This window comes from Cucurbita pepo, chromosome LG12, assembly GCF_002806865.2.
Source record: "Cucurbita pepo subsp. pepo cultivar mu-cu-16 chromosome LG12, ASM280686v2, whole genome shotgun sequence".
NCBI lineage: Eukaryota > Viridiplantae > Streptophyta > Magnoliopsida > Cucurbitales > Cucurbitaceae > Cucurbita > Cucurbita pepo.
The window spans coordinates 4,214,376-4,225,263 of NC_036649.1; the positions used below are offsets into that span (position 1 = coordinate 4,214,376).

General features: G+C 43.2%; 1 protein-coding gene across 1 annotated transcript; it reads right to left on the minus strand.

The window, feature by feature from the left end:
• Positions 1-897: 897 nt before the first annotated feature.
• Positions 898-1,517, minus strand: LOC111807050. Its single transcript, XM_023692621.1, has 2 exons — positions 1,195-1,517; positions 898-1,144 (listed from the first exon to the last, which is right to left on the minus strand). The coding sequence occupies exons 1-2, from the start codon at positions 1,515-1,517 to the stop codon at positions 898-900; spliced, it is 570 nt and encodes a 189-aa protein (XP_023548389.1).
• Between the last annotated feature and the right edge of the window lie 9,371 nt (positions 1,518-10,888).

The window sequence follows — 10,888 nt, forward strand, 5'->3', positions numbered from 1 at the left end:
ATCCACAAGCGATCAAAATGAGCCCTAGCAATTAACAAAGTGTGCATGCAATCGTCTTCTAACACCATACTATATAGTTCATGCAAACTAGGCATACCGACTCAACGGGGCGATGACCTCCATAAAGCACCCAGAGCACGAAGTTCGCGCTCAATGGGGCGAATTCGTCCATCAAGCACCCGGAACATGGAATACACAATTCCAACATAAATTAAATGCATGCATACATACAACGGAAAATTAAAGCATACAACAACACTCATGTAATTCACCCAATACAATCATAACAGTTAATCTAACCAATAATTTACATGGAGAGCTAATCTGAAGCAAAACTACTAGCATGCATGCAATCCAAGCGAATCCTACAAGTATTTCTTCCTAAATACTGGGTGGTGACTTACCTGGTTGATGCGTGCCCTTTTTTGCTAGCATTTCAATGTCCGTGAGTTTTCCAAAAATACTGATTTCTTTAAATTAGGTCCCTATTCATGTAAAAACAGTATTAGAACTGGAACCGGGACAAAAATCGGGCAAACAGAGAGCAACCGGGCCAAAACAACCAGTCAACGGGCGCGGAAATGCGCCAGTCGTAGGCCACATGCGCGCCAGCTTCTGCGTAGTCGCAGGTTGTTCAGTCCGTTCGGTTGGCATTTGCAGTTCGGCCCGGCTTTGCAGGCGACACGTGTCGTCACCTTGTTGGAGTTGTGTTGCTTCAGCCGACGGTCGACGCGAGTCCGGCGCCTGTCACCGCCCTCTGACCTTTTTTATTTATTTATTTATTATTATTATTTTTATTTTCTAGCGTTACAAATTCTCCCCTCCTTAGAAACTTTCGTCCCCGAAAGTAGCTATCTCTTGGAAGAGTTCGGGATAAGCTTTCCTCACATCTTCTTCTCATTCCCAGGTTGCCTCTTCCTCACGACGGTTACCACATGAGACCTTTACCAAGGGAATATCTTTGTTACGCAACTGCCTAGTGTCTCGAGCCAAAATTCTGCTAGGCTTCTCCTCGTAAGATAGATCTTCTCGAAGAGGAAGCATCTCCTGCTCGATTACGTGAGTAGGGTCTAGAGTATACTTTCGCAGCATGAATACGTGGAACACATTGTGCATGGCAGCAAGGTTCGATGGTAGGGCAATTCTGTAAGCCACAGCCCCAACTCTTTCTAGAATCTCGAAGGGCCTATGAACCTTGGGCTCAATTTCCCTTTCTTTCCGAACCTCAACACCCCCCTTATAGGGGCTACCTTCAGGAACACATGGTCACCCACCTCAAATTCGAGGTCTCTTCTACGCACATCTGCATAGCTTTTCTGTCGGCTCTGTGCGGTGAGTATCCTCTGCTTGATTTTCTGCACCGCTGCGTTGGTGACCTGGACCAACTCTGGTCCTAGTCGTTGCTGCGTGCCTACCTCATCCCCAAAATTTGGTGTTCGACACCTACGCCCATACAGTGCCTTAAATGGGGCCATCTGAATGGTCGCTTGATAATTATTGTTGTAGGCAAACTCCATTGAAGGTAAATGTTCGTCTTAGCTGTTAGGTTATGGAGCCTGCTCTTTATTTATAGCTTGGTCAATAGTTATATCCGGTAAAGCTATATTTGGTAAAGCTATATATAGTAAAGCTATATCCGGTAAAGCTATATATGGTAAATAGCTTTATATAGTAGATGACTAAATCTAGTAAAGATATATATAGTAAACTAAACCATATATATATCCAGTTCGGTAGAGCTTTGAAAATGTACTTTCTATTCTCTGTACTCTCTCTTGTTGTACATACCTGAAGTCATCAATAAAAAAAAGAAAAATTCTTTTAGCCAGAGTTCTCCTTGCAACTTCCTCTATCCCATTCTTTGTGTTCATCTAGATCGAGCGTGTGCGTTGTTGTGCGATCCTAACAACTGGTATCAGAGCTAACAACTGGTATCGATCCTAGCACCAGCACCCAGAGAAATCTAAGGAGCAGGCTCGCAACATGTCCTCTAAAACCTGGTTCAGCCTTTTGGTCTGTTCATTCGTTTGAGGATGGAACGCTGTACTGAACCTCAACTGAGTTTCTAGTGCTTTTTGGAGACTTTTTCAGAACTAAGAGGTGAACCTGATGTCCCGATCTGATACTATGGACACTGGTATCCCGTGCAGGCGTACTATCTCTTTGATATATAACTAAGCCCACCGATCCACTCGATATGTGAACTTTCCTGGAATGAAGTGGGTCGTCTTAGTCTGTCTACAATTACCCAGATGACGTTGAAACTCTACTTTGTCTTTGGCAAACCCGAAACGAAATCCATACAGACTGCTTCCCATTTCCATTGAGGAACGTTCAGGGGTTGTAGCAATCCTGCTGGGCGCTACCTTGGGGCCTTCACCTACTGGCAGGTCAAGCAATGACTTACGAAATCCGCTATATCTCTCTTCATTCTGGACCACCAATAATTTCTTTTCAGATCCTAATACATCTTCGTACTTCTAGGGTGGAACACATAAGATGTATCATGGGCTTCGATCATAATATCTTTTAAGATTTCCTCGTCTCGGGGAACGCACAGGCAGTTTTGCCATAGCAGACCCCTATCTGTGGCGATAGAATACCCTGCTGGCCTCCCTGTCTTAGTCTGACTCCACACTTTACTAAGGTGTTCATCAGACCTCTGAGCGTCGATAATTTTCTTTCGTAGGGTGGACTGTATGGTTAACTGTGTCATCTGAACATTACCACCTTTAACCACCATGTCTACCCCAGCCCTCTTCATCTCATTTTGTAGTCTTTCCTGTGTGGTGATCATTGCAGAAGTATGCACGGCCTTCCTGCTCAATGCATCAGCTACCACATTGGCTTCGCCTGGATGGTACAGGATCTCTATATCATAATCTTTTACCAGTTCCAACCATCGTCTTTGTCTCATATTGAGCTCCTTCTGCGTGAATAAGTACTTGAGGCTCTTATGATCGGTGAAAACTTGTACTTTTTCCCCATACAGGTAATGTTGCCACGTTTTTAGAGCAAACACTACCGCGCTAACTCGAGGTCATGTGTTGGGTAGTTTCGTTCATATTCCTTCAGTTGTCGAGAAGCATACGCTATCACCTTACCCTTCTGCATGAGCACACACCCCAAGCCTTTCCCTGATGCATCACTGTACACCACGAGATTACTTGACCCATCTGGAACTGTAAGAACTGGTGCAGTTACCAACCTCTTCTTGAGTTCTTGGAAACTCTGTTTGCAGGCTGGAGTCCAAGCAAAGGGCTTGTCCTTCTTGGTTCGGTGAGTTAGCGCTGAGGAAATTTTGGATAAATCTTGGACAAATCTTCTGTAATATCTAGCTAGTCCTATAAAACTCCTCACCTCTGTGACTGTGGTCGGCTATGGCCACCTCATCACTGCTTTTATCTTAGCTGGGTCCACTGTAATCCTTTTGCTTGACACCACGTGACCTAGAAATGCAACTTCAGACAACCAAAACTCGCACTTAGAGAACTTGGCATACAACTACTTGGCTCTTAGTATTGTCAAGACTTTTCTTAGGTGTATTTCATGATCTGCCTCTGACTTAGAGTATACCAGAATGTCGTCGATGAACACTATGACAAAGGTGTCTAAGAATTCCTTAAATACCCTGTTCATTAGTTTCATGAAAACTGCTGGTGCATTGGTAAGGCCAAAGGACATAACGAGAAACTCATAATGTCCATAACGACTTCTGAAGGCTGTCTTGGGTATATCCCCTTCTCTGACCCTCAACTGATGATACCCCGACCTTAGGTCAATTTTGGAGAAGACTGTTGCTCCCTGTAGCTGATCAAACAGGTCGTCAATTCTCGGGAGAGGGTACTTATTCTTTATAGTGACCTTGTTTAATTCTCGGTAATCAATACACAATCGCATGGACCCGTCCTTCTTGACAACAGAACAAGGGCTCCCTTGGGTGATACACTGGGTCGGATGAAACCCTTATCCAACAGCTCTTGTAACTGTTCCTTCAATTCCCTAAGTTTTGCAGGTGTCATCCTGTAAGGTGCCTTGGAGATCGGCACAGTTCCTAATTCTAAATCAATCTCAAAATCGACTTCCCTAGCTGGGGGCAAACCTGGCAGATCCTCCGAAAAGACATCTACGAACTTCTTGATGATGTGTACCGATGAGGTTATTTGTTTGTTACTATTTTCTAAGGTCACGTTGGCTAGAAATGCACTCGCGCCACTACGAAACAGCTTCTTAGCCCTTAGCAATGTTATGACGCTTGGGGCACCCTTGGAGGTGGCTCCCTTGTAGGTAAAGTTGTCCCCTGACGGGAACCTGAGAGTCACTATTTGAGTCTCGCAATCTATCAAAACGCGATTCTCGTCTCAGTGTAGCTTTGACGACACCCCTGATATTGTTATACCACCTCCCTTAACCCTATGAGTAGCTAGCAATAGCTTGTGAGCAAGGGTAGACACTGACAGGGTAATCTCTAAAAGTTCTTTCTCTAAGTGTGCTAGCTCTACAAACTCTTCAAATATGAATGAATGTGTCGAACCCGAATCAAACAATACTAAATCAAGATGGCCAAATACGGGTAGCGTACCTGTGACAACTACGTCAGGCTGGTCAGCTTGCCTGGCTATTGTTACAAGGGCTAACAGCTCGCCCCTGCTGATGTTGAGCAGCTTGGCCCCTCTGATGCTGTACTGCAGACTAGTTGACACGCTGATCATTCCTCTGAGGGCAATCTAATGCAAAGTGTCTGTTCCTACTCTGCATTCCCCCGTGTGAGGATGCCGACAGTTAGGACAAAGGGTCATGTTCCATACCGGGGCCCTTCTTCGTTTAATAGTGTGGCCACGAGGCGGTCTACCAATTCTGGGGTGGCTAGGGTCTGTCACCCTTCCTTGGGCTGCAGTGTGGGATGGTTGAGCTATTCCCATCTACAGCTTTTCGGTGCGGGGCGAGTCGAGCAGGGTCGCCACTTGAAGGGCTTTCGTATAGACGAAGGATGACTTGAATGCCACATTCCCCCTTAGTTCTTCCCTCAGGCTAGCGATAAATTGTTCGCCCTTCAACTCCCAGAACTAACATAGGCTGGAGAAAACCTCACCAATCTATTGAACTCCAAGTCATATTCCTCCACTGATCTGTCTCCCTGTTTCAGTGCGAGGAATGCTACCTGCATTTTCACTCTGGTAGTGATTTGGTAGTATTTTTGAAGGTATGCATCTTTAAACTGACACCATGTAATAAACTCTCCTTGTGGTATAATGGTCTTCTGAGCACCCTTCCACTAGAAGTGCGCCTCTCCTTTCAGCATATACGTCCCACAATGGACTTCATACTTTGGCAGGTAGTTCATAAAATGGAAGGCCGTTTCTATGGCCTCTAGGCAGTTCTCGGCGGCAATGGGATCCACCTTGCCTCCGTCAAAGGAAGGTGGTTTATGTCTATGGAAATCTCTTAAGTAGCGAGACTCCACAGTCATAGTCCATGAATCCTTGCCCCCTTGCCCTGTTGACTGATTAGACATCATGGTTTGTATCATCTGGTTCGTCAGAGCCTGGTTTTCTATCGATGTCATCATGAACGTCTGAAACATCTCAGCTGTGGGCATGGCTAATGGCTGGTTTAACGGGACTGCTGTACACGGGGTTGGACCCGATGGGACCTCCTCGGAGAAGGGAGCAGTAGGGGGCGTATCAAGCAGCCTTCGGGCCTTGGCCTTCCTTAAACGTCTTTTTGTTCTTGATGGCTGTGGTACTATCCCCTCGCTCGTTTGGGGCATATCCCCAACCTCCTCCTGAAATTCAGGTTGTTCCTCTTCAGGTGTTGGAACTGAGGTGTCCTCAACTTCCTCTCGTCTTCCCCTTCTGGGTCCGGGCCCAACATATGGTTCTCGTCTCTTTTGTGCCATTATCAACCACAATAGAAAAAAGAACTATGGTTACAACTCATTCTTAACACATCTCCTAGGTAATGTACGATTATAATGCCATAGTCGGTCAGGGTATACTCTATAAATACTAGATTAACCTTTGTCTCTATGTTTTCGTCGCGTGAGAACGTCTGGTCATGAGCGGCATGTGTTTGACGAGCGAAGTCACAGAGGACACGACTCTCTATCCTAAATGTCTACAGGACCTATAACCTGGTTGCTTTGATACCAAATTTGTCACGACTCAGTATTTTACTACCGATCGTGGCTAACGACAAGACACAAATGCACAAAATGCTTTAAATATGAAATAGAGAAAAATTTTAAATTCCAAAAAAGTTTTCCAACGACAAACAAACTGAACACATGACAGTTTGAAAATAAATTTCGAAAGAATGCAAATACAAAATAAAGACTGGACTGACGCCCCGGGACAACCCGTTCCTTTGTGACAATCCCCGTCTCCATCACGCCCGACCTTGACCGACGCCTCGCGCTCTTGAAAAAAACAAAAAGAAAACATAGCAATGATGAGTATAAAAATTATACTCAGTAAGTCACCTACTTGTAGGCTCTCTTCGCATCTTAATTTAACAGATTCCCACACCTCATTTGGTTCTAGGACATCTGGTAATCTTAGTCCCTTGGGCTTGCCCCTTGGGTTTCACCGGTTCATCGTCCTTTCATTAAACGCCTAGAGGTTCCTTACGCCAAGCTAATATGGTTGGTATCTCTCTATGAGGTGCTACCCAACCCGTTCCCATGTAGCTAATGGGTTGTACGATGTGGGGACACATTTTCCATGCGAAATGGCTAAGAGGAGTAAGGACTGATCAGGGACCCTTGGTCCTCCCACGAAGCTATAGATACCGTTCTCATGCTAGCAATCTATGAACACTCCGAGGTACCTTCTTGCCGTGGTAAATCGCTAAGTTTCTAGGGGAAAATTAAGTTTGGCTAGAGAAACATATCGCTCCTAACAGTAATTCCCTAAGCTTATCATAGAAATGGGCCCTAGCAATTAACAAAGTGTGCATGCAATCGTCTTCTAACACCATGCTATATAGTTCATGCAAACTAGGCATACCGGCTCAACGGGGCGATGACCTCCATCAAGCACCCAGAGCACGAAATTCACACTCAATGGGGCGAATTCGTCCATCAAGCACCCGGAACACGGAATACACAATTCAAACATAAATTAAATGCATGCATACATACAGCGGAAGCTTAAAGAATACAGCAACACTCACGTAATTCACCCAATACAATCATAACACTTAATCTGACCAATAATTTACATGGAGAGCTAATCTGAAGCAAAACTACTAACATGCATGCAATCAAAGCCAATCCTACAAGTATTTCTTCCTAAATACCGGGTGGTGACTTACCTGGTTGATGCGTTCCCTTTTTTGCTAGCGTTTCTTTGCTTGTGAGGTGTCCAAAAATACTAATTTCTTTAAATTAGGTCCCTATTCACGTAAAAACAGTATTAGAACTGGAACCGGGACAAAAATCGGGCTAACAGAGAGCAACCGGGCCAAAACGGCCGGTCCACGCGTGCACACACATCAACAGTGCGCTGGAAGTGCGAGGTCACGTGCGTGGAAAAGTGCTAGTCGCAAGCCGCACGTACGCCAGCCTCTACGTAGTCGTGGGTTGGCCGTTCGGTTCGGCTTGGCTCAGCTCGCATTTGCGGTTTGGCCAGGCTTTACAGGCGACACGTGTCGTCGCCTCGCTGAAGCTGCGTTGCTCCAGCCGACAGTCGATGCGTGTCCGGCGCCTGTCGCTGCTCTCTGACGCTCGCCGGCCGTCCTTTTTTTTTTGTTTTTTCTTCTTTCTTCTCTGTCTTCCAAAATCTGTAATACAATCCCCTTTCCGATTTTCATATCTTTCGATCTATAGACCAGACCGATATGATTTCTTTGGCAAAATTCTAGATCGTGTTACAGGCTACGGCCTAGTATTTTTTTTTGTAATTTTTGCTTGACTACCGGACGAGTTAAGAACGTTGGAAGTTTGCTCACCGTTCTCAAACTATTCTCGGATCTCTGCCTTCGGGTTGTGGTCTCGACCAAACTTCTTCATAGACCGTGCGTGAGTTGTTCCTAGTTGAATATTTTAGCATTTTAGGATTGATTCATTTAGAGAAAACTCAGATCTGAGAAATGTCGTTCAGAAACCTTACCTCGTGAAATGTTCTTGGGTCTTGACAGAGCGTCGGCCTCGCTAACCTCTCAATCCTTGTACAAGTCTTGTCTAAAGATGGATTCCGAGGTGTGGGGTTAAGACTGTGTCGCTTGGAACGCATGAAGCCTTGGACACGGGATGTTAGGTTCATGTTTGATACCATAAATCTTGGGGGCAGTGTGTTGGAGAAAGAACCAATAATCGAACAAGAACTTAGAAAGTGCCAGGGACAAGAGAAAGATCATGGACTAGAATATGGATCAAGAACCATAGTACTAAAGCCCTTAAAAGATAACCTAGGTTTTAGAATCGAAGGACCAAAATCGTCAGGAAATATCATGATAAGAACTTATTAAGATATAATATTGGGAGAATATATTATAATAATTTGTTATGGAATATGTCTTAGATATTCATAATCAGTTAATATTATTTTCTTTATGATTTGATTAGTAGTATATTTTATTTTAGTCTCAAGATTTAGTTGGTTTATATTTTTTTTTCTTATTTTTAGGTATTAGTCGGTAGCTTGTATCCTATTTAAACTTTGTAAATATTAATGATGATTGCACTTTCGATCCCAATTCAGTTTCTCATTCTTAACATTGTATCAAAGCACCGATCTTGGTGTTCTTAAATATCATTATTTTCTTTATGGCAGAATCAGTTCAAATCCAGCTTTAAAATTTCGGATGTTGAAATAACACATCCTTATTATAATCATCACTTTGATCAGCCAGGATATTCACTTGTTCCAATCAAATTAAATGGAACAAATTACCAATCCTAGTGTAAATCAGTTATGCGTGCTCTTATTGCCAAAAAGAAAATTGGATTCATTGATGGCACTATTGAAGAACCGTCTCAAGATGCAAATTCAACCAAATTTGAACTCTAGAATCAGTGCAACAATATGATAATATCTTGGTTAACTCATTCATTTGAAGTAGATATCGCTGATGGAATTATTCACGCCAAGACAGCTCATCAAGTGTGGGTTGATCTTCACCATCAATTCTCACAATAAAATGCTCTAGCAATTTTTCAGATACAAAAGCGATGGCAATGATGTCACAGGGAACCATGGCACTCTCAGCATATTTCACCAAGGTCAAAGCACTCTGGGATGAATTGAAAGCGTACCGCATGTTGAACACAACTCTCTGTGGGAAACACTCGCACTCTTTATTAAGACCAATCGAGAAGAGAATACAAGACACTTTGTAGAATACTAATACTTTATAATGCTTGGGATTTCTTGGGATGAAAATCTAGGTAGGGTCGAGGGGTATTTGTACTATACCCTACACAATCTTGACCTAACAAATGTAAATCTTTTTCCTAAAATATCTAGTATCTTTCCTAAAATCTCTACTAAAATAAATATACAATGGGCTCGTACAATTATGGGGCTAGACTCTATTGGGCCATGATGATATTTTAACACTCCCCCTCAACACTAGTCCTCAATCGCAGTACCATGTTAAGCTGACAGAGAAAACTCTCATGTTTGCCCGCATTCGGCTCTTTTGTAAACAAGTCTACCACTTGGTCATCTGTCTTGATCTGCTACATCTCGATTTCTTCCTTTAGGACCTTCTCTCTAATGAAATGGTACTGCACCTCCACATGCTTTGATCTAGCAATTTTCTGCTAGGCGAATCGCAGATTGGTTGTCGCAATGAAGTGATATTGGATACTCAATTTTTTGGTGCAAATCTTCTATCAAGAGTTTCAGCCATGTACTTTGCTGAACTGCTCCAGTCGCTGCTGTACACTTTGCTTCTATAGTTGACAATGATACTGTTGGTTGTCTCTTGCTACACCAAGAAATTGTTCTCGAACCAAACTTGAACACATACCTAGTGGTTGACCTCCGAGTATCGTGGTCTCATGCATAGTCAGCATCCCATTATCCAACTAGCTTGCAGTCTTTGTTTCTTTTGTACAAAAAAACCATGGTCGATTGTACCTTTGACATATCTCAAGATCCGTCAAGCTACATCCAAATGAGGCTTCTTTGGACTTTGCATGTACCGACTCATATCCCCAACTGCAGAAGAAATATCAGGCCGAGTTAAAGATAGGTAGAGTGCTTTTTAAGCACTCTACATAGAACACCATTTTAACTGCTGTTTATCTTATAAATAGAACACCATCACCATTGTTATCTTACAAGACACCCTTTGAAGCACTCTACAAAGAACCACCTACATTTCACCATCTTAAAAGTTTTTGGTTGTAAGTGTTATGAAACTGTAGTACACACCCCAAGCAAAAATTTGAACCTCGAGCAATTCCTTGTGTTTTTTGTAGGATATCCTTGTGGTCACAAAGGTTACAAGTTGTATGACATGCAATCTAAAAAAATTTTAATCAGTCGTGATGTTAAATTTTGTGACGATGATTTTTCTTTTTCATCAACTTCACAAACTTTGACATTAGCTCCTTCAACTCCCATTTTACCACTTCATGATTCATCATACTCAAACATCCATTCTAGTCCTGTCTATGCCTTCACCTACTACTTCGTCGTCTCCTCCGCCTTCTATTCCTTCTCCAGATTCACCCACTAATTCTAATCTTATCCCACCTGATACATCAGTTCCACTCCGACGTTTTACTCGTACAAAACAGCCTCCAGCTTGTTATAATGATAATGAGATGTCTTCTGGAGCCAATCATTTAACCTCTAGCTCCAGTCCCAACACTTGCACCATATATCCCCTTCATGATTACTTTTCATTCTATCGTTTTTCTCCTACTCAACGTGCT

What these genes read in the sequence shown, in the direction of transcription:
- LOC111807050 (XM_023692621.1), bottom strand. Translation starts at nt 1,517, where the DNA reads ATGGAGTTTGCCTACAACAATAATTATCAAGCGACCATTCAGATGGCC. An exon ending in AAAGGGAAATTGAGCCCAAG is followed by an intron (nt 1,145 to 1,194) that starts GTTCATAGGCCC and finishes TGTGGCTTACAG; the next exon opens with AATTGCCCTACCATCGAACC.